Raw genomic sequence first — 27,625 nt, 5'->3', positions numbered from 1 at the left:
AGGGCAGGGCAAGGAGAACGCCACCGTGCCCAGCGGGGGCAACATGGGGATCCAGGGGCTGTCACTAGGCAGGACAGTTCCTTCAGGAAATGATTCCCCACAAATAGAAGACCCTCTGAACCCTGCAGAGACCAGCCGAGCAGAAAGACCCAGCCTGGAAGAGATGTTCAAAGCCCTTATAGACTCCTCCAGGGTCAGCACAATGACTGAAAACCAGCAGAACCAGTGCTGGCTTCCTGGCTGGAGCAGTCCCAGGACAATGTGGGGCACTCAAGGGCAGAGCCAGCAGCAGAGAGTCCCGTTGCCAGACTGCGCAGAGCGCAGAACGAAATGCGGAAGAGTAAGGGACTCAGGCAGGATGGAGTCAGGTCCAGGAGGCTCTGCACCAAAGTGCAGCAAAGCTGCCTGTGTGCCTGGGAGTGAAGGCACCTGGACTTCAGCTTCAGTTGCAACTGCAGCACCAGGCACAGGAGGAGACAAGGCAGTGGGGAAATAAGAATCTATCTGGGGAGGGGGCCAAAAGGGAGCAAGGCCAGAACCAAACTGCTGATGCTGCCCCGCAGCCAGAGGGGGCCCGTGTCCACCGCAACGTTGTGTGGATCAAAGTAGTCAAGTACGGGACGCTTCAGTTCCAGCAGGCCCCTCCCAGGACCCCGCTGTCACAAGCACAGTGGCTGCCCACATGTAAATCAGCCACAGACAGGAGCCCAGCACCAGAGTGAGGCTGGGTCCCTCTCTGTCCCCATGCTGTGGGACAGGTCCAAGCGCCATACCAGACCCTCAGCTGCCCTTAGAACGCAGTCCCCTATGACGACAGCCCTTCTTTTTTCCTGACTGACATTGCAGCCGCACGAGGAGCAGTCTGACTAGCCTTCAGCAATCATCCTGCATGGATGGACCCTCACACACATCATGCTCCCCTGTGCCTCCAGCTCCAGCGCTTCATCCCTGTTATGTAAGGGCACCTGGCAGAGTGGGGCAGGATGAGACGCAAGCCCCTTGCTGCCCCAAACAGGGACTTGTTTCCATCCCTCGCTGTCCGAGGTCACCCCCTCCCACCACAGGGCAGACGATCCCCCACTGCTTGAGGAGCATCTCCCAGCACCCTTCCTGGAGGGATGGCTGAGTCTGACTCCACCAGTCAATCTCCCTCTCACGATACAGGATGCTCCTCAACCTTTCAACTTCCTCCTTCAGCTCTACCACCAGACCGGGCACATCATCTACCTGCTCACACCGTGCACAGGCGGTATCCCTGCTGCCCCCCTGTAGCAACGACAGGGCCGGGCATCCTCTGCAGCCTGAGACCTGAACTGCAGCACGGACATCCATGCTTTCAGTCTGAGTCCACGTCCCTTTTAGCAGCTGCTGGCGGCCCTGTGGAGACCGTGGCTGCACCTGGCCGTGTCCAGAGAGCACTGTCCTGTCAAGTGACCCGTTAAGTATTAAGCATCCTCGTCAACGTCCAAGGCGCCCTGCCTCTGCCAGCGGCCCCGCGCCGACTGCCTGTCCTGTTCGCCGCGCCCTCTGGGCTCTGCCTTTATTCGCACAGGGAGGCGGTGCCGCCGACACTCCTGGCTCCGCCCGCACGCGTCCCAGCTGCCGACCTGCCGCGCTGCCGGGGGCCGAGGGCGTTGCCTCGCTCTCCCTCGGCTTGGAACTTTCTAGAAGGGCTTATATCCGCAATTTGGAGCCTCCAAGAACGGTTTTTCGCCGTGAGCCTGGGCTTCAAAACTGACCTGCTAGAGGTATTGCATGGCAAAATCCGCAGACACAAAGTGCGAGGGGCAATGCCGCTGCAGAAGCAATGGATTTACCATCCAGGCACAGCAGAGCCTGACAGTGCTGCCAGCCCCTCCTGAGCTTCTGATCGCAGCAGGCATAGGGGGACCTCAGGCCCCCAGTGGGTTGGTCTCCACCCCGGTAACACAGCCTGTCAGCTGCGCCCAGACACCAGGCACAGGAGGAGATGCGGCAGTGGGAAAGAAGCATCTATCTGGGGAAGGGGCAAAGAGGCTGTCACTAGGCAGGACAGTTCCTTCAAGAACTGTCCATGCTTTCCCTGTCACCAGAGAATCCATCTTTGCCAAGCTGCTGCTATGGCTGTTTCACCCCCATCTTCCTTTCCCTGCAGAGGGCATGGGCCAAGCTCCTAAGTGCAGGGAAAGCCCTATGTTCCACAATAATGAAGAAGTGAAGTGAGGAGCCCCAAGAAAGAGGACCAACCGTGGACAGCCCAATCTCACCCTGGGATAAGGACATAGCTCAAGACTCCTGGGGAAAGGCGGCAACCATCTCAGGAGGCAAGAGAGAAGAACTTGATGGTACTTGGGGCTGAGACCTTCTTAACGGGAGCTACAGGCCACATCACAACCTGGTGCCAGGCAAGCGTGGAGACAGCAAGGGACTGAATTACAGTCGGAGGAGTCCTAGGCACCAGGGGACGCCGGCTCCTGCTGATCATGGTGAGTCAGTGCATGTGCTGCTACTTGGAAGTTCAAAGAGCAGCTACAGCCTATTTGACTCATGTCCAGTCCTAGCCCAGCGTGACTTTCCTCTTCCCTTTGCTCATTTCCAGGGGGTAGCACCAGTCTTTGAAAGACATGGACCCGACGAGCAGCAGATCCCTGCCAGGACCACCAAGGAACAGGAGCTCTCCCAATAATGAACACATAAACATCACCTAAAATGTGCTCATGGATGTCTCTTCTTTCCTGCCGAGGACCACAATTGCCTGCTCCCTGCTCATATCTCCTAGCAGGGGCAAGGTGGGCAGCTCTGCTGGTGCCTTTTGGAGGAGAGAAGAAAGAGGACTAGGTTGGCCCTCCAGGTGCTTGAGAGCAGGGATGTGGGGGCTGCCTTCCACATGAGGCTTGTGGAGGCAGCGAGGACTGCCCAGCTTGCTGGAGCTCTTTGCACCGTACTTCTGGGTTTAGGTGTGAGGGCAGAGTGGGTTCTTCAGGACAAGTGGCAGAGAGAAATGAGGGTGGGAGTGAGCCATGAGACAGAGAAGACAGAGGCAGCCACGCCTATTCTTTTGCCTGCAGTAAGTTGGGCGGTGACCCTTGGAATAGCAGACAGAGGCCTGTGTGGGCACCACCTCTCGTTCTTGCTGTGGGATGGGATGGGATGTATCTCCTGCAGAACTCCTGCCTCTCCCTTTCAAGGGTGGTAAAGCTTGTGCCAGAGCCGTAACCTGGGGGCGCTGGGAGGGTGGCAGGATCCCAGTCCTGAGCTCTGGGGCTCATGAGGAGCTCTAGCTGCCCAACAATGTCCTGTTATGAGAAGAAGGGCTCAAGGAGGAGGAGATGAACAGAATCCCTAAGTAGGCAGGGCAGCGATGGCCCTTGCAGATATCCCTGCTTTACATGAAGTGTGGAAATGTTTATGATCTTTGCTTCCGCATACCAAAGCAATCATTTACTGTTAAAAATGCAGTTAAATTCCCTAGGTTGAGTCATCTGTATGTGTGAAAGTAGTTGTAGACGAATGACTCTTTACTTCTGTGCCTTTAAATCTACGAAATGTGTGCAGAAAGGCCTAGCCACCTGGGAAGAAAATAGGAATACGGTCAGAGATGACAGGCTAAGGCCTTCCTATAATTAAAAACAGCTAAGCAGGTCAAGGACAACACAAAAGAATTCATGTCAACAGCAAAAGGAAAACTTGGGTCCGCTGCTTAGTGAGGTGGGTGTCCTGGTAAAAGGTGGTGCTGAGAAGGTGGAGATGCTGAACATCTTCTGTGCTTCGGTCTGCTGCTCTTGGAAATCCCAGACAGTGGAGATAAGAGAGAGAGCCTGAGGAAAGGCGACTTCCCCTTGGTTGGGTTCTTTAGAGAGGTTCTTAAAAGAGATCCTTTAGGCAAAATCATTGCCCGCAAATCCCTGGGCCCTTATGAGTGCCGAGGGAGCTGGCAGAAGTGACTCTTGATAATGTTGGAAGGATCTTGGGGAATGGGAGATGTGCCTGAGGACTGGAGGATAGCCGATGTCACTCCAGTCTTCAGAGGGGGCAAGAAGGAGGGCCCGGGCAACAGCAGGCCAGTCAGCCTCACCTCTGTCCCCAGGAAGGTGATGGAGCAACTTGTTGTGGATGTCATCTCCAAGCAGTCGCAGGGAAAGAAGGTTATCAGGAGTAGTCACCATGAATTCACCAAGAGAAAATCATGCTCTGCCAACCTGGTAGCCTTCCATGATGTCGTCACTGGTTGGGTAGACGAGGGGAGAGCAGTGGCTGTTGTGTACCCTGAGGTCAGCAGGTCATTTGGCACTGTATCCCATAGCATCCTTGTAAAGAAGCTAAATGTGGGAGTGTGAGCAGACAATAAAGGTGATAGAGAACCAGCTGACTGCTAGGGCTCAGAGGGTTGTCATTAAAGTCGTGGCTGTTGGGCAAAGTCCCCGGGGACTGGAGAAAAGGAAATGTCACTCCCATTTACAAGAAATGGAGGAAGGAGGACCTGGGGAACCGCATGCCGGTGGGCCTCACTTCTGGGACTGGGAGGATCAAGGAGGAGATCCTCATGGAAGATGCGTTAAAGCACATGAGGGATGAGTGGGTGATCTGAGACAGCCAGCATGGCTTTACCGAGGGAAGGCCGTGTCTGACCAACCAACCTGGTGGCCTTCTATGATGTAGTGGTAACAGTGGTGGACAGAGGGAAGGTGACCGATGTCATCTGCCTAGACTTGTGCGAGGCCTTTGGTGCCCCACTACATCCTTATCTCTAAATTGGAGAGATACGGATTTGAGGGGTGCCCTGTTCAGTGGATGAGGAATCGGTTGGAAGGCTGTCGACAGAAGGGTGTGTTGAATGGCACTATGTCCAGGTGGAGGCCGGGAATGAGTAGCATCCCCCAGGGGTCTGTCTTGGGACTGGTGCTTTCCAACATCTTCAATTACGACATGCACCCTCAGTGAGTTTGCTGATGCCACCAAGCTGAGTGGTGCGATTGACACGTTAGGAGGAAGGGATGCCATCCGGAGGGACCTTGACCAACCCAAAAGGCGGTCTCGTGTAGACCAGATTTAACGTAGCAAAGTGCAAGGATTTGCACTTGGTTCAGAGTAATGCCAGATACTCATACGGACTGGGAGAAGAACTCCCTGAGAGTAGCCCTGCAGAGAAGGACCTGGGGGTGGGTCCTGCTGGATGAAAAACTGAACATGAGCCAGCAGTGTGCTCTTTCAGCTCAAAAGGCCAATGGTATCCTGGGCTCCATCAGAAGAAGACGGGTGGCCAGCAGGGACAGGGAGGTGATTTGTCCCTCTCTGCTCTGGCCTCGTGAAGCTCCATCTGGAGTACTTCTTCCAGGTCTGCTGCCCCCAGTACAGGAAATAGGAGGAGCTGTTGCAGGGAGTCCAGAGGATGGCCAGGAAGACGATCCGAGGTCTGGAGCACCTTCCCTTCAAAGACGGGCTGTGGGAGCTGGGCTTGTTCAGCCTGGAGAAGAGAAGGCTGCAAGGAGACCTCATTGCTGCCTTCCAGGATTTTGAAACATGGCAGTGAAGTTGGGACTCCAGATGGCTGTGCTGCCATTGAGGGAGACCTGGATAGACTAGTGGGTTGGGTAGAGAGGAACCTCTGGCGGAATTGAATTTGTGGACATAGAGATGGCGAAGTATAGTTTTGAGGTTTTAAATTCTCAGCCATAACTGTATTTCTAACAAAACTCCAGCTGCTCTGTGGCCCTTCTTGAGTGTGTATTTTATTTAATTTGCCTTATTTTCCTGTTTGACAGATTTGTGGTTGTTGCTGTTGTTTCTCTCTGTAATTTCTTTAAGATACTGTTTATCTTTCTTGTGTGTCTTTTCTCCAGCACAATCATGCACAACCACACATCATGCCTTTGCAGCCCAGGAAGCCAACCGTATCCTGGGATGCATCAAAAGAAGTGTGGCCAGCAGGTTGAGGAAGGTGACCTGCCCCTTGTCTGCGCTGCTGAGACCTGGCCTGGAATACTGTGTTCAGTCGTCGAGTCCTCTGTAGAGGAGATATGTAGAACTGTTGGATCGTGTCCAGAGGAGGACCACAGAAACGATTAGTGGGATGGAACATTTCACCTATGTGGACAGGGTGAGACAGCTTGGGCTCTTCAGCCTGGAGAAGACTCCACAGAGACCTGATAGCAATTTTTCAGTATCTACAGGTGGCTATAAGAAAGAAGGCAACAGACTCTTTAGCAGGGTTAGTTGTGATGGCACAAAGGGAAATCATTTCAGACTAAGACGGGAGATTTAGATCTGATGTAAGAAAGTATGTTTCTCCAATAAAGGTGCTGAGGCATTGGAGCCGGTTTCCCAAAGACGTGGTGGAAACTCTGTCCTTGGAGACGTTCAAGGTCACACTGTACAGACAGGGCTCTGAACCACCTGATGTAGCTGTAGGTGTCCCCTTTTCATTGCAGGGGAGTTGGACCAGATGACCTTCAAGGGTCCCTTCCAACTGAAAAGATTCTATGATTCCGTATACAAATGTCTTCCAAGGCTTTCTCTGCAATCTTCAGGCTTTAAGTAACAATAACTACATGGATTAAATCTTCAGCAGTATAAAGCTCAACAGCAGATGTCGATCCCTTTTATGCTTCAAAGGAAAATGTTCTGTGATTCACAGAAAATTTATGATTAAAAGTGATATGAGAAACCATCTACCATTATGAACCGTAATGAACATGTGTGCAGATTTACTGAAAAGACACTGTGCATTCTCCTCCCAGAAAAAGGGGAAAAGGTTTCCTTTGGTTCAAAAAAACCAAAAAAAACAAAAACAAACAAACAAACAAAAAGCATAAATTAAGCAAAGACGAACCTATGTACTGAGGATGGGGAAAGACCCCACTGGAAGAGGGGATGCAGGGAAGAGCAAGCAGCAGCAGCACGGCAATCACTGCTTTGCTGGACTCGTCAGGGCCAACGAGCAGTTTGTGGGCTCTCAGAAGTGGGAGCACCGCACAGAGCCCGCGATTCAGTCCTTCCTGGTGAGAGGCAGAGGCTTTGCGTGGCCCTGCCCAGGGCCAGGTCTCGGTGTTGGGGCAGGCCGGCCATGGCCCCCGCTGTGCTGAGCTGCCCCGCTGTGCCACAGCGCAAGGTCCCTGCATCACAAATGTTGCCATAGCGCCCACGCAACCCACATCACAAAGGGGACAGCCAAGTTCCGGGCAGAGGAGGCTGGGTGCCACTTTGCCTGTGAGCTGGCTGGAGAGAGGAGCTTGATCGCTTGGCTCTCTGTGCACGTCACAGACATGGCTGATTTCTGGGAAATTAGCTGCTTCTTCAGCCTGGAGGATGGCGATATCTTCTATCCCATCCTCCGGATCATAGTGAACATAGCTTTATTTGCATTCATGATTGCCTTGTGGAAGGTAGGAGTCCCGGCTGGTGCTGAGCCAGGCGCTGCAACACAGGGAGGGGTGTCGGCGGGCCTGTCTCTTCTACCAACAGCTGCGGACCTCCACAATGCTTCACAGCGCTCAAGGACACAGTAAGTAGTTAACTCTCAGGAGCATGACAGCTCCCTCTGGTCACCTACCAAGGGAGGTCCTGCTAATGCTGCTCTCTGTCCTTCTGCAGCTGTTCCTCGATATCGGAGAGGGAAGATATACTTGAAAGACTCTGGAAGCTGAAAGGAAGACTTAAGGAGTTAAACAGATGCTTGGAAATGTAAGACCATGGGAAGGATGGTAGTGGAGATGGGCTTGGGTTGGGGATGGAGATGGGGACAGGGCAGGGGGCACTGACAAGGGAAAATGATGAGAGCAGGGCATGGCAAAACTCACAAACCTAAAGCGCAAGGGGCACTGCCATTGCAGAAGCAATGCATTTGGCACTCGGGCACAGCAGAGCCTGACAGTGCTGCCAACTGAAGCACTCCGGAGCTTCTGATCGCAGCAGGTGCGGGGGGACCTCAGGCACACGCAGGGTTGGAGTCCACCTCTGTAACACAGCTTGTCAGCTCCTTTCAGGCAGGAGAACAGTCGTGAGGCGCTCAGAAGTCCTTGATCAAAGCGCGCTATTTTCTGCTTCTTCCACAGGCTTATAATGGAGTTGTTAGAGGACACCAATGACCCACCCACTTCCAGTAAAGCAGTGGGAACCAGCTCATCACCAGAGATGTCTCTGTCCTCTCGGACTGACAGCTCCCTCACTTCCATCGTGGCAGCAGAAAAGTGGCGCTCTTCCACTTCCAACATGGCAGTGGGAGCCCGCAGCCCCTCAAAGGCCTCCCTGTCCTCCTGGAGCAATGCGTCCCTCACTCCCGTCGAAGCAGTGGAAGCTGGGTGCTCTTCAGGGGCCTCTCTGTCCTCCTGGAGTGACAGCTCCCTTGCTGCTATTGTGGCAACTGAACCCGACTGCTCTTTGGCAGCCCCTCGGCCCCCTTCCAGGAAAAGCTCCTGCACTTCTGCCAAAGCAGATGAAGGCAGCTGCGTTTCACAGCTGACCCTCAGCACTGCTCTGCATGGAACACATGTGGGTCATGCTGCAATGGCCCAGCCCGACCTCATGCTTTCTGATGCTCTGGAGCCTCAGAAAGTCCAGCAGACCTTGGACTGTGTGGTCCCAGAAGGGAAACCGGAGGAGGAAATGGGCCTGGCAATACATGGCGAAGGCACTCAGCAGGACAAGTCTGCTCCTCAGATGCCTCAGCGACTGTCAGAGCCCCATGTGGAGCAGCTGTTCCTGAATGAGGCTGTGAAAAGGAAGCTGGAGCGGCACATGGTAAAAATACAGATACAGCGGTGCTTTGGGCTACCAGAGAAGGTTCTGGCCTCCTTTAAGAAGGCGTCAGAGACCATCCAGGAGCTAGAAGGCTTCCTGCCTTCTCCACAGAGGCACGCTGCGCTGCCCTACCACTCGCCCTTCCAACGCTGGGACAGGCACGTTTGCATCAGGAAGAGGGCAGTGTGGACCCGGGGGCCACAGCAAGAGTCCACAGCGCCTGTGAGAATCAGCATGCGTGGAACACAGACACCTGTGGGACAGTACTGTGCCAGCAGCTTTGTGATAGTGATGGAAGAGATACCTAGAGAAGATCTGGAGAGACCCCAGCTGAGAAGAACATGTAGGGGAAGAACTAGAAGCAGCAGCTCAGCCAGAAAGAAGACCCAGCCTGGCAGCTGCACAAAGGAGCAGGGCCCTGTGACACAAGGCGGTGATCCCGGTCCCTCCTTTTCCATCCAGGAAGAGCAGACAGTGCCACAGAGAGAGGGAGCTGCTCAGGAAAAGGGAGGGCAGGGCAAGGAGAACGCCACCGTGCCCAGCGGGGGCAACATGGGGATCCAGGGGCTGTCACTAGGCAGGACAGTTCCTTCAGGAAATGATTCCCCACAAATAGAAGATCCTTTGAAGAAGGACACTCCCATAGCTCTGCCACCACCTCCGAACCCTGCAGAGACCTGCCGGGAAGAAAGACCCAGCCTGGAAGAGATTATGAAAGAACTTACAGAATTCTTCAAGGTCAGCACAATGATTGAAAACCAGCAGAACCAGCTGCTGGCTTCCTGGCTGGAGCAGTCCCAGGACAATGTGGGGCACTCAAGGGCAGAGCCAGCAGCAGAGAGTCCCGTTGCCACACTGTGCAGAGCGCAGAATGAAATGCAGAAGAGTAAGGGACTCAAGCAGGATGGAGTCAGGTCCAGGAGGCTCTGTGCCAAGTGCAGCAAAGCTGCCTGTGTGCCTGGGAGTGAAGGCACCTGGACTTCACCTTCAGTTGCAACTGCAGTACCAGGCACAGGAGGAGACAAGGCAGTGGGAAAGAAGCATTTACCTGGGGAAGGGGCCAAAAGGGAGCAAGGCCAGAACCAAACTGCTGATGCTGCCCCGCAGCCAGAGGGGGCCAGTGTCCACCGCTACGTTATATCGATCAATGCAGTCAAGCACGGGACGCATCAGTTCCAGCAGGCCCCTCCCAGGACCCCGCTGTCACAAACACAGTGGCTGCCCACATGTAAATCAGCCACAGAAAGGAGCCCAGCACCAGAGAATCCATCTTTGCCAAGATGCTGCTATGGCTGTTTCACCCCCATCTTCCTTTCCCTGCAGAGGGCATGGGCCAAGCTCCTAAGTGCAGGGAAAGCCCTATGTTCCACAATAATGAAGAAGTGAAGTGAGGAGCCCCAAGAAAGAGGACCAACCGTGGACAGCCCAATCTCACCCTGGGATAAGGACATAGCTCAAGACTCCTGGGGAAAGGCGGCAACCATCTCAGGAGGCAAGAGAGAAGAACTTGATGGTACTTGGGGCTGAGACCTTCTTAACGGGAGCTACAGGCCACATCACAACCTGGTGCCAGGCAAGCGTGGAGACAGCAAGGGACTGAATTACAGTCGGAGGAGTCCTAGGCACCAGGGGACGCCGGCTCCTGCTGATGATGGTGAGTCAGTGCATGTGCTGCTACTTGGAAGTTCAAAGAGCAGCTACAGCCTATTTGACTCATGTCCAGTCCTAGCCCAGCGTGACTTTCTTCTTCCCTTTGCTGATTTCCAGGGGGTAGCACCAGTCTTTGAAAGACATGGACCCGACGAGCAGCCTATCCCTGCCAGGACCACCAAGGAACAGGAGCTCTCCCAATAATAAACACATAAACATCACCTAAAATGTGCTCATGGATGTCTCTTCTTTCCTGCCGAGGACCACAATTGCCTGCTCCCTGCTCCTGTCTCCTAGCAGGGGCAGGGTGGGCAGCTCTGCTGGTGCCTTTTGGAGGAGAGAAGAAAGAGGACTAGGTTGGCCCTCCGGGTGCTGGAGAGCAGGGATGTGGGAGCTGCCTTCCACATGAGGCTTGTGGAGGCAGCGAGGACTGCCCAGCTTGCTGGAGCTCTTTGCACCGTACTTCTGGGTTTAGGTGTGAGGGCAGAGTGGGTTCTTCAGGACAAGTGGCAGAGAGAAATGAGGGTGGGAGTGAGCCATGAGACAGAGAAGACAGAGGCAGCCACGCCTATTCTTTTGCCTGCAGTAAGTTGGGCGGTGACCCTTGGAATAGCAGACAGAGGCCTGTGTGGGCACCACCTCTCGTTCTTGCTGTGGGATGGGATGGGATGTATCTCCTGCAGAACTCCTGCCTCTCCCTTTCAAGGGTGGTAAAGCTTGTGCCAGAGCCGTAACCTGGGGGCGCTGGGAGGGTGGCAGGATCCCAGTCCTGAGCTCTGGGGCTCATGAGGAGCTCTAGCTGCCCAACAATGTCCTGTTATGAGAAGAAGGGCTCAAGGAGGAGGAGATGAACAGAATCCCTAAGTAGGCAGGGCAGCGATGGCCCTTGCAGATATCCCTGCTTTACATGAAGTGTGGAAATGTTTATGATCTTTGCTTCCGCATACCAAAGCAATCATTTACTGTTAAAAATGCAGTTAAATTCCCTAGGTTGAGTCATCTGTATGTGTGAAAGTAGTTGTAGACGAATGACTCTTTACTTCTGTGCTTTTAAATCTACGAAATGTGTGCAGAAAGGCCTAGCCACCTGGGAAGAAAATAGGAATGCGGTCAGAGATGACAGGCTAAGGCCTTCCTATAATTAAAAACAGCTAAGCAGGTCAAGGACAACACAAAAGAATTCATGTCAACAGCAAAAGGAAAAGTTGGGTCCGCTGCTTAGTGAGGTGGGTGTCCTGGTAAAAGGTGGTGCTGAGAAGGTGGAGATGCTGAACATCTTCTGTGCTTCGGTCTGCTGCTCTTGGAAATCCCAGGCAGTGGAGATAAGAGAGAGAGCCTGAGGAAAGGCGACTTCCCCTTGGTTGGGTTCTTTAGAGAGGTTCTTAAAAGAGATCCTTTAGGCAAAATCATTGCCCGCAAATCCCTGGGCCCTTATGAGTGCCGAGGGAGCTGGCAGAAGTGACTCTTGATAATGTTGGAAGGATCTTGGGGAATAGGAGATGTGCCTGAGGACTGGAGGATAGCCAATGTCACTCCAGTCTTCAAAGGGGGCAAGAAGGAGGGCCCGGGCAACAGCAGGCCAGTCAGCCTCACCTCTGTCCCCAGAAAGGTGATGGAGCAACTTGTTGTGGATGTCATCTCCAAGCAGTCGCAGGGAAAGAAGGTTATCAGGAGTAGTCACCATGAATTCACCAAGAGAAAATCATGCTCTGCCAACCTGGTAGCCTTCCATGATGTCGTCACTGGTTGGGTAGGCGAGGGGAGAGCAGTGGCTGTTGTGTACCCTGAGGTCAGCAGGTCATTTGGCACTGTCTCCCATAGCATCCTTGTAAAGAAGCTAAATGTGGGAGTGTGAGCAGACAATAAAGGTGATAGAGAACCAGCTGACTGCTAGGGCTCAGAGGGTTGTCATTAAAGTCGTGGCTGTTGGGCAAAGTCCCCGGGGACTGGAGAAAAGGAAATGTCACTCCCATTTACAAGAAATGGAGGAAGGAGGACCTGGGGAACCGCATGCCGGTGGGCCTCACTTCTGGGACTGGGAGGATCAAGGAGGAGATCCTCATGGAAGATGCGTTAAAGCACATGAGGGATGAGTGGGTGATCTGAGACAGCCAGCATGGCTTTACCGAGGGAAGGCCGTGTCTGACCAACCAACCCGGTGGCCTTCTATGATGGAGTGGTGACAGTGGTGGACAGAGGGAAGGTGACCGATGTCATCTGCCTAGACTTGTGCGAGGCCTTTGGTGCCCCACTACATCCTTATCTCTAAATTGGAGAGATACGGATTTGAGGGGTGCCCTGTTCAGTGGATGAGGAATCGGTTGGAAGGCTGTCGACAGAAGGGTGTGTTGAATGGCACTATGTCCAGGTGGAGGCCGGGGATGAGCAGCATCCCCCAGGGGTCTGTCTTGGGACTGGTGCTTTCCAACATCTTCAATTACGACATGCACCCTCAGTGAGTTTGCTGATGCCACCAAGCTGAGTGGTGCGATTGACACGTTAGGAGGAAGGGATGCCATCCGGAGGGACCTTTACCAACCCAAAAGGCGGTCTCGTGTAGACCAGATTTAACGTAGCAAAGTGCAAGGATTTGCACTTGGTTCAGAGTAATGCCAGATACTCATACGGACTGGGAGAAGAACTCCCTGAGAGTAGCCCTGCAGAGAAGGACCTGGGGGTGGGTCCTGCTGGATGAAAAACTGAACATGAGCCAGCAGTGTGCTCTTTCAGCTCAAAAGGCCAATGGTATCCTGGGCTCCATCAGAAGAAGACGGGTGGCCAGCAGGGACAGGGAGGTGATTTGTCCCTCTCTGCTCTGCCCTCGTGAAGCTCCATCTGGAGTACTTCTTCCAGGTCTGCTGCCTCCAGTACAGGAAATAGGAGGAGCTGTTGCAGGGAGTACAGATGATGGCCAGGAAGAAGATCCGAGGTCTGGAGCACCTTCCCTTCAAAGACGGGCTGTGGGAGCTGGGCTTGTTCAGCCTGGAGAAGAGAAGGCTGCAAGGAGACCTCATTGCTGCCTTCCAGGATTTTGAAACATGGCAGTGAAGTTGGGACTCGGTGATTTTGGGGGTCTCTTCCAACCCAAGCCATTCTATGATTCTATGCCTCTATGATTCTATAATCACTGGCACAGAGCGTATTTGTGACTAGCAGTTTTCCCGAGGAGTCGATACTGATCTGGTCTTGTTCAATAACTTCATCAAGTTGGATGAAGGGTTAGAGTCCACTCTCAGCAAGCTGGCACACCAGATGCCATTGAGGGAGACCTGGATAGACTAGTGAGTTGGGTAGAGAGGAACCTCTGGCGGAATTGAATTTGTGGACATAGAGATGGCGAAGTATAGTTTTGAGGTTTTAAATTCTCAGCCATAACTGTATTTCTAACAAAACTCCAGCTGTTCTGTGGCCCTTCTTGAGCGCGTATTTTATTTAATTTGCCTTATTTTCCTGTTTGACAGATTTGTGGTTGTTGCTGTTGTTTCTCTCTGTAATTTCTTTAAGATACTGTTTGTCTTTCTTGTGTGTCTCTTCTCCAGCACAATCATTTTTGAAAGAATAGAGCAGACTTGTCCAACCCATGGTTTGTATCCGCTCCCTGCTCTATGCCATCATGGTGGCATCTCTGTCCCTGGCTGGCCTTGGCCATGCACCCATTGCTCACAACAGCTAAATGATGGTATGTGATCAGCATTGTCTGGACTGAAACTGGGACACACTGGGACAGTGCAGTGCTGTGATAACTGAAGTGATGGCAAATGATTTTATGCATTTTGATTCATTGGCTAAACAGAATTCTGTGAGTAGCACAAAATAGGCTCCTGTTTCCATTTTGATAAAGGAACTTGTGAACAGGTTTGACGATTACCAAAAGATCATCAATTTGCAACCTCATTTTCAACCCGAATGCATTCCAGTTTTCAAATGAAATGCGTAGTGTTGCAATCAGACATTCAGTTTAAGTCTGATCATGTCTTTTTACCAGACTTCTATACGCCCTCTCTTACCAGGGAAACCTATTCCTCACTTCATAGTCAAACTTCATTCATGTCGTCACTTCCTGGCAGTACAAGCATATGTGAGCGGCCGTTTTACAGGATGAAGTATACTTACATACCTTAACTATACTACATATTTTATGAGAGCTGCTCTGAAAGTAATGTTTTATTTGTGTTAAGAGATTGCTTATGTAAATATTCTGTAATTGCTTGAATGTGTTATTTTGCTGCGTTTTGTTGCTGTTGATTGTATGTTTGTTTGGTTTTGGTCTTAGTTCTATTTATAATGTTATTCCCGGAGTAGTACGTTTCAGCGTGGCTCAGGTTTTAGTACACGTCTTTCCTTGTTCATCAGAATCTCAAACTGCATTTCCTTTAATGACTTTTACAAAAGAGTATAAGGGGCTCAAGATCGTGGCACACCTGAAGATAAAGCTATAAGAGCTGCTGCAAATATAATGCCTCCTTCTTTATGTTGGCCTGTAATGTCAGAGGCAGATATTGGTGATATGGTTGTTGAGGTTGAACTTTCCCACCGATATCCCATTACCTGTTGTTGCTGTGTGACGGATGGCAGCAGTGGGTCAGTCTGATAAAATGGTGTCTGACATGGAAATGCAGATGAAGCGAAGGTGTGTCACTGAATTCCTTCATGTGGAAAAAACTGCACTTACTGACATTCCTCAGTGCTTGCTGAACATTTATGCAGACCAAACAGTGGATGTGAGCGCAGAGAGGTGATGGCTGGGGTGTCTCAGCAATGATGACAATGACGTGAAAACATGCCACATTTTGGACAACCATGAAGATTTTTACAAACAAGAAGTGCAGGCTCTTGTTCATCTCTGTTGGAAGTGCATAGCAAATGATGCTGACTATGCTGAAAACTGGTCTTTTGCAGCTGAGAATTTGCTTTATCAAATAATGTTATCGTGCTCTTTGTAGCTGTTGTATTTTCCATGGAAATAAGTAGGAGGTATTACTTCTGGAGCAACACAGGATGATTTTTCTTTGTGAACAAGTTCAGTAACAGTTTCTGTTTATTAAAAAATCATCTGTACTTGTACATACAACAGAATTCAATTTTTCATTAGGCTATAATTGAATCCTTTTGTATTAAATAAGCCGTAGCTGTATACATCATTTTAGTAGCTGATAAAAATGGTCCAGAAATGTTTTTTCTGCTATTAAGATATAAAGGCACGTCAACATCTGCATTTCTGTTAGAGTCAGCATTCTTAACTGAACTTAGTTAATTCCAAAAAAATGTCGCCAGATAACATTTCTGCAATGAAAAAAATCAAAATCTATTCATATGTTTTTTTAAATATATGCTGAGGCATATGGCGGGCTCTTCCCTTGGCAATTACTCACACAGCTCCAGTGAAGCCAATGGAACAAGGCCAATTCAAAGAGCTGATTTATACAGCTGAACACTTGCCTGGTCTAACAGTGTACCTGAGCTTTTCCAGTTGACAGTGGACAGGGAGGATAAAGCTGGCAGAAGGCCAGACTGGTATGCCCAGTGCCAGTCCTTTCTGTTATTTAAGATGAAAGCATGCTGCTAGCAGCTATCTTCAGCTGAATGATCAGCAAAGCATGAAGTTTACATAATGTCTCAGCTGTATTTTTCTCTTGTCTGTGCGATCTTGATTGGGTATCTTTTTATTTGGTAGATTTGTGGTTATGTTGATTTTGCTTATCTGTTGGTTGCTTGCTTAGTTTTTAAGTTTGAGAAGGCAATGTTTTGTTTTTAGTATGTTCTGCAGTGTACCTGCCTTTCTCTGAACATGCTCCATGGCCTCAGTGTCTTTCTTCTACTGAAGGAGATGACCAGATGGCTGGAGCACCTCTCCTTTGAAAACAGGCTGAGAACTGGGATCATTTAGCCTAGAGAAGAAAAGGCTTCAAGGAGACTTCAGAATGGCTTTTCAGTATGTAATGGGAACTTACAGAAAAGATGAAGAGGGACTTTATCAGATACTGTAGTTATAGAACCAGGAGTAAGAGTTTTAAACTAAAAGAGAGTAGATAAAAATCAGATATTAGGAATAAATTCTTCACTATAATGGTATTAAGGCACTGGATAGCAAGGTTGCCCTGGGAAGTTCTAGATGCCCCGTGGGACTTTGAGCAGCCTGATTTAGTGGAGAGCAGCCTGATTTAGTGGAAGGTGTCCCTGCCCAATACAAGGAAGTAGGAATTAGATGATCTTTAAGGTGCCTTCCAACCCAATTCTATTATTCTGTTATTCTGTCCTGAATGTCTATCACGTTTATGCTTCTCCTCCTTTTGAGCTCCACACTGCAACTGAAAAATTTTCTGTGTCTAACCTAAAAAGTACATGGAACTGAAAGTACACCAAACGAAACTTAATCTGAAGCCTAAGCCATAACCCTCCAATTTAGTAATCTAAATTCAACTTCTTGGACTGTCCCTTACACTTCCATAAACATTTGTAACAAATAACTTTAGAAAATACTGAGTTTTTAAAACTGTTTAAACAGGCAGAGGATCTCAATGATGTGTAAGACAGAAAATTTCAACAGTATATTCTAATAGATGAGAAATGCATGTCAAATTTTATTAATATTGCATGAACTTTAAAAGGCTCATCTTTCCAATAACATTTCTACTAGAAAACATTCATCATAAATTTATTTGCTATCAAATATTCACAGGAGTATTCATAAATAAATAAATTACTAGCAAATATTAATACCTAAAATATATATAAACCATAAAGATCAAACTCACAACATACAAACTTAGCATAAAAACATTTCAACAATTTTCATGCAGACTTCTATTTCAGGACTGGTAAGAGATTCCAGCAAGTCATTTCAAATAAGGATGAAGTTTTTGGGGCCTGGCTTTTTTTGACAGACCAATTCTGATGGGTCTCTTGCATGTTTTAAGAGGCTGTACTCTTGTAACTTCATGTGACAGAAAGTTTCCTAAGTATCCTACAAACAAACAAACAAACAAACAAAAATGTGAAAGTAAAACCAGAGTTCCACTCCATATTGCACCAGAAATATATACAGTCAAGATACGTAATTTCATTTTACACTGCAGCTTCTTAGTCCTGTCCCATCTCCATTTTGTTATGCTGTAGGGTCCCTAACGTATTCTTTTAGGCTGAAATTGAAATGCTAGCAGTTGCGTCACACATAGATCCTTTCTAATTAGAAGGACCTCAACATAATATTACAAAACTTTCCTAACATGCTGGTAAGTCCCGTACGGTTCATATCAGTCAGCATTCTGAGAGTGGAGGAACACACAGAGAATTCTGCTTTAAAACTTACCACTAGTCTGAGGGATTTAGATGTGCAACAACAAATCAGAGTGAGGCATCACTCCACTGGTGATAATAACCATAACACTTCACCTCGTGTCATTTTTCACAAAGTAAAAAAGGAGAATTTAGATTTTCTGCTCGGTAGTCTATAGATAAGCTATATAGCATCTGATAATCTAGAGAATGATTAAGTCATCTTTGAGTAGCTATTTTGTTTTACATACAGTAGTGTACTCAGTGGGATAGAATGAAAGACAATGACGTTTCAACTAGAAACTAGGATAATAAAGCATCTGAAAGAAATAACAATCTCACAAATAAGAAAGTGTCAAATTTCAAGATCCTTTCCAGTTCTAGTTTTCATGATTCTATGAAAAGAAGAAGCAATGAGTAATTAGCTAGGATATCAAATAAATAGTGAACCCATCAGAGTCTTAGGCACCCAAATGGAATCCTACTGACAGGAGAAAAAAAAACCCTCCATTGTTAAGTCAGTGATGAGATAGTATTGCTGCTGTATCTTTTATAAGACTTGTAAGAATCTGCTGGAAGAATAGCATGCAATAGAAGTCAAACAAGTATTATGGGCGACCTGTAAAGCATAGCAGTTCTGAAATTAAGATGAATTGTAATACTGCTGATGATAAATCTGCTTGTCCCATCTTGGTATTCCCTTTCCAGACAGTCACAGCTTGAGGCAACAGTCACTTTATATGATGAATCAATGGGATGTAAAACAAAGGAATTATTGATATCATAAAGTATTAAACCTGTCCTTACCAGTCTTCCTTCTAACTGTGGGAGCAACATGCTCAATTATGGCACAAAGTTTTGGTAGCTTTGGTAGCTTTGGTGGCTAAAATAACAGGCTTGAATGCTATAGCTGAAACAGTATTCATATCCTAAATCTGAAACCAAATTAAATCATGTAGGAGCACATATGATGGCTCAAAATCCTATTGAAAAGTTGGGGACACGCATTTGTAGAACTTCTGGCATTGGCTCCTATCAATACAGTTAGTAATCCCTCTGATAAAAACAGATATGGTCTTCAGAATAATCAATGACAGTGTTCAGCATAAGTGGAATAAAATTCTCCCTGCTAACCATAGATGAGAGCAAAGAAATAAAATGCCTCCTCAAGGAAAGAAGATACTCAACAGCATACTTTCTATCAGCTGAAAAATAAAAGATGAATTGAACAAGAAATTTTTTCACATTCTTCCACTAGAAGTGCCTATTGATTCTGACCAGTTCTGGAAATAAAGTAGTGGGTGGGACATCTGAGAAATCCACATGACTGGAAAAGATGATCCTCACCAATCATGAACGCAAAAGGAAATCAATCATTGTTAAGGTTTGATTACAGACCTAGAGAAGCTTAGGTGAGAACTATAAAAAGACTAGGAAGTGATGTGTAGGAAATAATTGCTGCTAATTACAATAAAGAAATTGTACGCTCTTCTCTGTCCTTGGTGCTGTGGCCCAAAGCAATGGAGGATGACAAAAGGGAAATTGATCTGCTGCTTTTTTGCAAGAGCTACGTTTGACCTAGCAAGCTCTAACACCATCTGCTGCATGACCAAAGTAAAGGTAGGACAGATTTCCAGTGAAATATCATTTTGAACAAACAAACAAACATAAAGATTGCTATACCCATATACATAAGCTATGCATATTTCTTGCCACAAGCAATAAATAAATATGTGTTTCAGAAAGAAGTTTATTGGCACTGGCATTTGTGGTATAAATAACATAAAAATAATACTCTTACCTCCTTCTTTCTGTAAATTATAATTTTCTTCCTTCAGAAGTGTGCCAGATAAAAAAGCAGGGTCCCACGTGTATGGCTTTTTGTAAATGGAACAAAGATAGCCTTAAAAGAGAAGTATAAAAAACAGTTAAGATTTTAACTAATTTTAAAAACAAATAATGACATTTGTTTAATCAATTTATTAATCTGTGAACGTAAGTAAAACCTACATCTGTGTATTACAAGAAATATTTGTGAAGCTTCAAAGTTTTGCTCTCAAAGGCCTGACAAAAGCTCATTAACACATTTGTGTAGATACAGTGATGCAGTCTTCAGTCCTGTTGACTTATTTTCTTCACTCAGACCTTCTCATTCCAGACTTAGAAAAGTGATCACTTAGTGAACAATTAATGTAGTATCCAGTTAGGTTTTCATCCTCCGGGACAAGGGATGCAGGCACAACTTGCAGCATATTATACTGTTAAAATTTCACTGAACAGAATGCTCTCCTGAGCTTTTCTATGACGCTCTTCTAATTGTTTTGTGAACAGTAATTACCTTCACAAAACCTGTGCAGTTTCATAAATGTCTATCTTGGAAGCCAGAATCTTAAGTGATATGCATATGCTCCTGTAAGATATTATTCTGTTAACATCAGTGTCTCAAAGCTTGCTGGGGACACAGATGGACTTGTTTAAGTCCAGGCAAGTTCTGGGCAGAGGTTGAGAAATCCTTTGCTTGGAGAACTTTGATGGACAAGGCCTGGGCAAGGGTTGTGAAATCCTTTGTTTGGGAGACACAGATGGACAAGGCCAGGGGCAAGGAGAGATGAGCTGCAGCTTAATAGCTGTGAAGTACTCTTTTGTGTGGACTTACCTCAGGATGATGGCCATCTCAGTACTCTATGACGCTTGCTCAAGGCCCATCCTTGTCAGGTAGGCAGGAGAACAAGTAGGATAAAAGAGGAATCGAAAACTATGAGGATGGGTTTTCTGGCAACAGATTCCTCATGAAGAAAAACAGAGGTTTTCTGGCAACAGATTCCTCATGTAAAAGAACAGAGGTTTTCTGGCAACAGATTCCTCATGAAGAAGAACAAGGATTTCTGACAACAGGTTCCTCACGAAGTGATGCCTGCATGCTGACGTACTCTCCTGGGCCTGCTGCCTGAGCACTGCTGCTTCCTCCCGGATTGGCTCTGCGACTGCCTCCTGCTACCTGCTTGCTGCCCAAGGGCAGCCACGCTTCCACCCCTTTCCCCCCCACTGTTTCTGCCTCAAACCTTCAAACGCCGTGCAACAGGACACTGCTGGATCCTGGTGGTGACTCTCCCCGCTTTATGCAACTCTTGTTTCTTCCCTATCTATTCTATCACCCTCCTTCCCTTCCCCGTCTCCCTGATTAAGATTTGTAATAAACTGGTTGGGACTAACATATGAACCGTTGTTTCTTAATTTCACGCTGGGTATACAGATATTAAAAGAACCTCATCTCCCTCCTATAAATTGGAGTGAGACAGCTCCCATCATGGAGCTGGATGGAAAAATGCCATTTAATAGAAGATGCTACACAAGCAATAGGTGAGGAACTGCTTATGGAAATGTCTTTGGAAAAACTGAGTGCAGGCTATATTCAGAAACCTAATTCCATTTTCTGAGCTTGAAATCTATAACTAATATATATTTTAGAGAGAAAAAAAAAACAATGCTTTATTAATTTTGCTTGAATTTATCTGAAACTATTTTGCCAAAGTAATTTTGGGTAAATTAAATATATTAGTATGTTCAATGTTCACTGGCCGATGCAAATGCATGTTCATGTTGCAGGACTAGTTTTTATGTATTTCCAGGTCTTAAACAAAAAGATAACATGTGAGTCACACTACTGATCACTTAGCTCCAAAAGATCTTTATGATTTAATATTCTACTCCATTTCATTAGCATTCTACTCCTCCATTTCCTCAGACAAAAGAAAATTCTGAATATTATGCAGTGTTCATTTTGAAAAGTTAAAGTTGATTTGTGACAGTGTGAAAGTTTTCAGTACAATGCATTTGTTCTATGACAGTTCCTTTATATCTTTCCTTTATATCCTTGTTCATATTGTTTATAACTATCATAGAATCATACAGTGGTTTGAGTTGGAAGGTACCTTTAAGATCATGCAGTTCCAACCCCGTGCTATAGGCAGGACACCTCCCTCTAAACCAGGTTGCTCACAGTCCCCTCCAGCCGGACTTGAATGGTTCCAGGGAGGGAGTATCCTCAACCTCTTTGGTCAAATCAACCTGTTCCAGTGTCTCACCACCACTACAGTAAAGAATTTCTTCCTACTATTTAGTATAAATCTGCCCACTTCCAGTTTGAAGCCATTTCCCTTCATCCTGTCACCTCATGCCTTTATAAAAAGTCCCTCCCCAGCTTTCCTGTAGGCCCCTTCAGATACTGGAAAGCAGCTACGAGGTCTCCTTAGGGCCTTCTCTAGGCTGAAGGGCCCCAGCTTTCAGCCTGTCCTCACAGGGGAGATTCTCCAGCCTTTTGATCGGCCTCCTCTGGACCTCCTCCAACAACTCCATGTCCTTCTTGTGTTTGGGCTACCAGCACTAAACACAGTAAGTACTCCAGGTGGAGTCTCACAAGAGCAGAGTAGAGGGACAGAATCACCTCCTTCGACCTGCTAGTCACAATTCTCTTGATGCAACTCAGGATACGGTTGGCCTTCTGGGCTGCAAACACACATTACCAGCTCATGCTGAATCTTTCATCTGCCAATATCTCCAAATCCTTCTCCTCAGGGCTGCTCTCAAGCCATTCTCCACCCAGCCTGTATCTGTGGCTGGGACTGCCCTGACCGAGGTGCAGGACCTTGCACTTGGCCTTCGTGAGGTTAATATGGGCCCACCTCTCCAGCCTGCCCAGATCACTCTGGATAGCATGTCTGCCCTCTAGCGTGTCACATGCACTGCTCAGCTTGGTGTCATGTGCAAACTTGCTGAGAGTGCATTCCATCCCACTGTCCGTGTCACCTACAAAGATGTTAAATAACACTGGTCCCAACACTGATCCCCGAGGAACACAACTCATCACAGATCTTCACTTGGCACTGAGCTGTTGATCACAGCTCTCTGAGTGCAACCATCCAGCCAATTGCTTACCCAGGGAATGGTCCATCCAGCAAATCCATTTTTTCCTTATCCAGGGAGTGGTCCATCCATTAAATCATGTACTAATTGAGTCTGTTCTCTCTCCAAATGTGCATCTTACTGACTTTGTGATGTTTTGGGGGGAATTTAGGGCTTATTATGACAAAATTTAACAAAAAAATAGAAACAATCTGTTATGGAATAAGACTGAATTCTGAGCTACGACTGCTACTAGAGTGTACAACAGCACTAGCAGCATGTCTGTTTCACATTTGACTACCCATAGGGAAATTCCTTTGGCCTCACAAACATTGTACAGTTCAGTGAAAACTCAGCTATAGTTACGGTACTTTCTGAGTTGAGAAATGCAATTTTAAAGAAAAATATATCTAAATTTGCAATATATACAATTATATATGCTTATTGACAGCAATTTCATGTACTTACCTTCTGCAATAGGTGAATGTAGCAACTCTTCACTTGGCAGTCTTGACATACAGTACTCCTTAGATGCTTCCATATTTTCATTTTCAAGTGAGATTTTTTCATTTAATAGCCTTCCATTACTCACAGTCATATTTTCATCTTTTATAATATCACAGACTGGAGAAGAAATATATGTTTTCTTTTCAGAAACACTTTCTATATTTTCTTCTATACCATCAGAACTAATTAATTCACTATAATTGTTGTGAGAGTTTGTTTCCACACTAGATAAATTGTTTTCATCCTCCTTGCTAATTTCATGAAACATATGTAGCTCTTCCAGCACTAAATCAAATTTTCTTTTCAGTTCAAATTCATATGTGATTTTGTTTTCTGAAGGTAAATATTCATCTTTTACATCTCCAAGATATCCATTGTTCATTAAAGATAAATGCATTTTTAATTTCTCCTTTCCAGCAATGAATGTTTTAGCTTCATCTTCTGAATGTGACATAATCAAGTCATTCATTACAGTCTCGCATTGACTTTCATTAGTTACATGCATTTGTTCATCACTTATCTCTTCTTGTTCTTTTACATATTCAAGATGGTGTTTCAAAGTTGCTGGGTCTAAGCTGACTGCCTTATTTGTCTCAGTATGCCCTTGTAAAGAAAAACACACTGTTTCACTGGCCTTTAATTGCAAGTATGTGTATGTTACAGTAGGACTTCTTGTGCATAAATAAGACATAGTGGCACAATTTTTTTCAATTTGTTTTTGTTTGTTTGCATTTAATGAAATCCTACGACGTGTGTCTTCTCCTACATCTTCTCCATCTTTATTGACAGAAGAGTTTTTAGGTAACAGTGAAGTGATATACAGATAACCACTTAAGGAACTAGGGAATATATTTCTAGAATTTAAGTAAGTATTTGGAAATTCTACAAACTCCTTTTCATTAACTAAATGTAGGGTATATGCATCTACTGCTTTGCAACATTCAGGTTTGCTTGTTTGGCTGTCTTGTAACAAGAGAGAGCTGCATTTTTCCATAGTTGTTTTTGACAGCTCAGGTAATATTAAAACAGCTTTACTTTTATCAGACAAATTACGAATGTTTTCTGAACTAGTGACTGTGTTTTGTACAGTTGACAGTTTTTTGACAGAATTATCTTGATTTACAAGTGAGATCTGGTCAAAGTCTTCAGGATCACTATTAAGGGGAATTTTTTTGTATGTGTCAAAAAGAGGAAGCGATTTTTTTGAAAGAAAATAATGAGAATTTATTTGCAGCTCTTTGGATTTGAAATTCTCCTTCCTGTCAGTCTTTATGCAATTAAAAATACCTGAGCATTTTTTCATCTTATATATAATTTCCTTTGTCGTCTTTACACAATTTCTGTATTTACTTGTTTTGTGTTCTTTACTGTCTCTTAAATGAAGGGGTAAAGCTCTAAGTCTTTCTCTATGAAAATAACTGTTGAACATTTTCCTTGGTTTGTTCTTTGTCCATTTTATGGTAGTTATGGGTATTTGCTGATTTGAACATTTATTATTTACCTTTTCAAACCTCAGTTGTGAGTAGGCAGGAAGGTAACTCAAAAATCTAAGATTTACTCTTGTCAGGTACTGTATTTTTTTTATATTGTAGTAATGCATCTTCTCTAGTGAAGAACGGTCACAATTGTCCTTCAACAAAATCAGGCATTTAGCAACCAACATTTGTTTTTTCATGTCCTTTCTATGGCTGACAGACTCCAAGCATGTGCTGTGGAATCTTTCACTCCTTCTGGACAAGAGGTGGTGCTTTCCGACAAATCTTCCCTTAGATGATCCACTGCTTTGGTTATGAAAGATACTTCTGGTTAGGGAAGTGGAATTTTCATTACCTGAAGATCTAGAAAAATATATTTTCTGGAGTTCATTATGCAAGTCAAAATTAATGCTATCCACAAATTTAGAACTTGTGGTGCCCAGATAAATTTCGTATTTTTTATAATAATCTGTGTTTTGCCTCCGATTACTCTCTGTGCATGAATTTAACTGCATTTGCTTTCTGCCATACGAAGCACGTTTCTCCACTCTCACCAATTTCTCTTCACTTATTAATAATGCATTCTTCCTACTGAAAATGAAAGTAAGAATTTTCTTATGTAGTTTCACCTTCAGATGCTTTAAAATAATAGCCAGCAAATAAATGCGTGCTTTATTCCTGTGGCTTGCACCAATATTGCTCTTTACTAACCCTCGAGTGCAACATTGCTCATTTAATGCTACACAAATATCAAACCAGTGCCTAATATCTTCAGCCTGACACATAAGCATAACTTCAGCTAACAATTTGGTCTGTGTCCTGAGCGCTCCAAATAAAAAGTTTTGAAATGAAAACTTTATTTTGAATGTTTTCTTTTCCCTCATTACACCAAAACTCACTTTTATATCTGGAAAATTGTGTGCAACAACGGGAGTACAACTGCTTTCAAATATAGTGTTTTCAGTTAAGTATCTTTTGATATCAGGTATTTCATTTGTAAATAGTTTTGATTCTGCTTCTTGCAAACTAATATCACTGTTGGAATCATGCAGACCATAGTGTAGGTCTAACTTATTTTTCTCTAATGCTTCTGTAATCACTGAACTGCTTGTCTGTGTATGAAATGTTGTCATGTTCTCATGGCTGCTCTTCCTCCTCATTCTCCTCAAAATATCCATAACAGTGATAATTTTCTTGCTCTGAACTTTTTTAGCACTAATGCAAATGTGAACCCTTGACTTCTGACCATCATCATCATCTGAATTCTCCAGCACTTTAAAATCACTTTCAGCAAATATTTGATTACATTCTGGATCAGTGCTGCTGTCCCTGATGTAAGTTACAGGCAGTTTTTCTCTTTCTCCCACAGCACTGTGCTTTTGTTTGTTAGTTGATTGATAATTCTTTTCTTCAAATTCAGAACAAACAGATGAAGCTTTCACAATGTTTTTATCACTCCGCAATTTCTGGTTCCCTACCTCAGACATTTTTTGCATACCTTGTATCTGTTTAGATTGCATCAAAGTTGGTTGGCCTTCTAGCATCTTCCCAACAATCTCCTTCAAGTTAGCTGATGGCCCTTCTCTATTTATTCTATTTGAGATGATAGAAAATTGAGACGTGTTCTCTTTCATCAAGAACTTAGGAATTTCCAATGGTTGTATGCTTTTAAAAGGTTTTGGTGTTGGAACGATAGATGATGAATTATTATTATCTCCTTCTGTAGTAGTTGCACGATCATTACGGTCATAATCTTTGCTTTCTGTACTGCATACTTTTTCCAGAAAAACATTTTTCTCATTTTCTACACAAGAATGCATAGAACAAGTACCACATGAAAATGGAACTTGTGGAAGCTGATATTGCCTCCACCTCTGAAACAAGTTCCTGTTTGCAGGTGTATCGGAAGACTTTTGTTTAAGTTCATTGTCAGCTTCTATTTCATTCTGTTCCATGTTGTTCTGATGCAGTAGGATGGGATTTAGTACATGTAGGTTTTTACCTGTGCTAGCAGAATTCCACAGATTGTGCAATTCTGTTTCACCATGCTGTCTATATGTATTTAATGAAATGTCATCTTCTATAGAATTTTGACTTTCATTTTCAGGTTTCCAATTTTTGATGGGCAGTTTTTTTTCTAGTACTCTACATAGTGATCTTTCACTATTAAAAGCTTGAGAATGGAAGGATTCTCTTATGCAAGGTTTTTTGTCTCTGTCACATCTTTCACTTTCTAATACCCAGCTGCTTTTTATTTCTGATAAATATATAGGTTCATTTGGTGGTGTTTGATGGATGTTCCCACAGTGTATACTTTGTTCCAACTTTTGCTGCTCCTCTTTCTTCATGCTTTTCAGATGACTTTCTATTTTAACACACTTTGGATAAAGGTAGAATTCATTGTCATCTGACGGTACAGATACAAATGATGGAGAATATGTGTTTTCCATGTTCAGAAAAGTAAGTTCTACTCTTGCAGATACAGTCTGAAGGTTAAAGAAATATTCAAGTATTAATAAATGATCTTTTAATGATTTCCAAATTATACAAAATCCAAATTAATAACTCTATCACAGATCGCGTTGCTGTTTGTCCTGCATGCGTGGCAGAGATAAAGAAGGATCGCTGATTTAATACCACGATCTGGAATCCAGGAGATTATTTACAAATGATGCAGATGTCCACGCTGTGGAGAAGCACCACGAGACACAACGCTGATGTTTCTGCTGCCTGAGGAGCGCTCCCCCTGCAGCAGGCAATAGGTTTCCTCTATCATCCCCTCAGGTGGTTCCCTCCCTAGAGGACAGCCCCTCGCCGCCCAGCTCTCTGAGCAAAGTTTCCCCGTGAAGGAAGCCGCCTCCCTCCTTGGTTCTCTTACCTTCCCGCCACCGAGGCGCTCTCACCCCTCAGGGCTGACGGGAGCCCGCCCGCCCGCCTGCCTGCCTGCCTGCCTGCCTGCCTCAGGGCACCGCGCCTCACGGCGTTACCGCCCCTCGGCCGCCCTCTCCGTGCGCAGCTTCCTCCCGGGGCTTTGGTGCCCCACACTCCGAGCGCAGGTCACCCGGAGAAGCTGACCTCGCCACTCACGACATCGCGAAGCT

At 45.9% G+C, this 27,625-nt stretch overlaps 2 protein-coding genes across 2 annotated transcripts in view; both read right to left on the bottom strand.

Moving 5' to 3' along the window:
- CYRIA (CYFIP related Rac1 interactor A) overlaps window positions 1-18,933 on the bottom strand; it is a 425,736-nt gene extending 406,803 nt beyond the window's left edge. Inside the window, exon 1 of the mRNA XM_052664803.1 lies at window positions 18,926-18,933. The gene's annotated coding sequence lies outside the window, so the exon portion shown is untranslated. The remainder of the gene's footprint in view (window positions 1-18,925) is intronic.
- Window positions 16,939-27,375, bottom strand: RAD51AP2 (RAD51 associated protein 2). Its single transcript, XM_052703824.1, has 3 exons — window positions 23,011-27,375; window positions 19,442-19,543; window positions 16,939-17,329 (listed from the first exon to the last, which is right to left on the bottom strand). The coding sequence occupies exons 1-3, from the start codon at window positions 26,972-26,974 to the stop codon at window positions 17,202-17,204; spliced, it is 4,194 nt and encodes a 1,397-aa protein (XP_052559784.1). The 5' UTR covers window positions 26,975-27,375; the 3' UTR covers window positions 16,939-17,201.
- Window positions 27,376-27,625: the final 250 nt, after the last annotated feature.

This window comes from Tympanuchus pallidicinctus, unplaced genomic scaffold (assembly GCF_026119805.1).
Source record: "Tympanuchus pallidicinctus isolate F22 unplaced genomic scaffold, pur_lepc_1.0 scaffold1, whole genome shotgun sequence".
Taxonomy (NCBI): Eukaryota; Metazoa; Chordata; class Aves; order Galliformes; family Phasianidae; genus Tympanuchus; species Tympanuchus pallidicinctus.
The sequence above is the reverse complement of the archived record's forward strand: the minus strand, read 5'-3'. Positions and strand labels throughout refer to the sequence as shown.

Excerpts from the sequence above, each read along its gene's own strand:
- RAD51AP2 (XM_052703824.1), bottom strand. The coding sequence starts at position 26,974 with ATGGAAAACACATATTCTCCATCATTTGTATCTGTACCGTCAGATGAC. Across the intron at positions 19,544-23,010 it reads ACATTCACCTATTGCAGAAG|GCTATCTTTGTTCCATTTAC; the intron begins GTAAGTACATGA and ends TTCTCTTTTAAG. Across the intron at positions 17,330-19,441 it reads TAATTTACAGAAAGAAGGAG|GATACTTAGGAAACTTTCTG; the intron begins GTAAGAGTATTA and ends GTTTGTTTGTAG.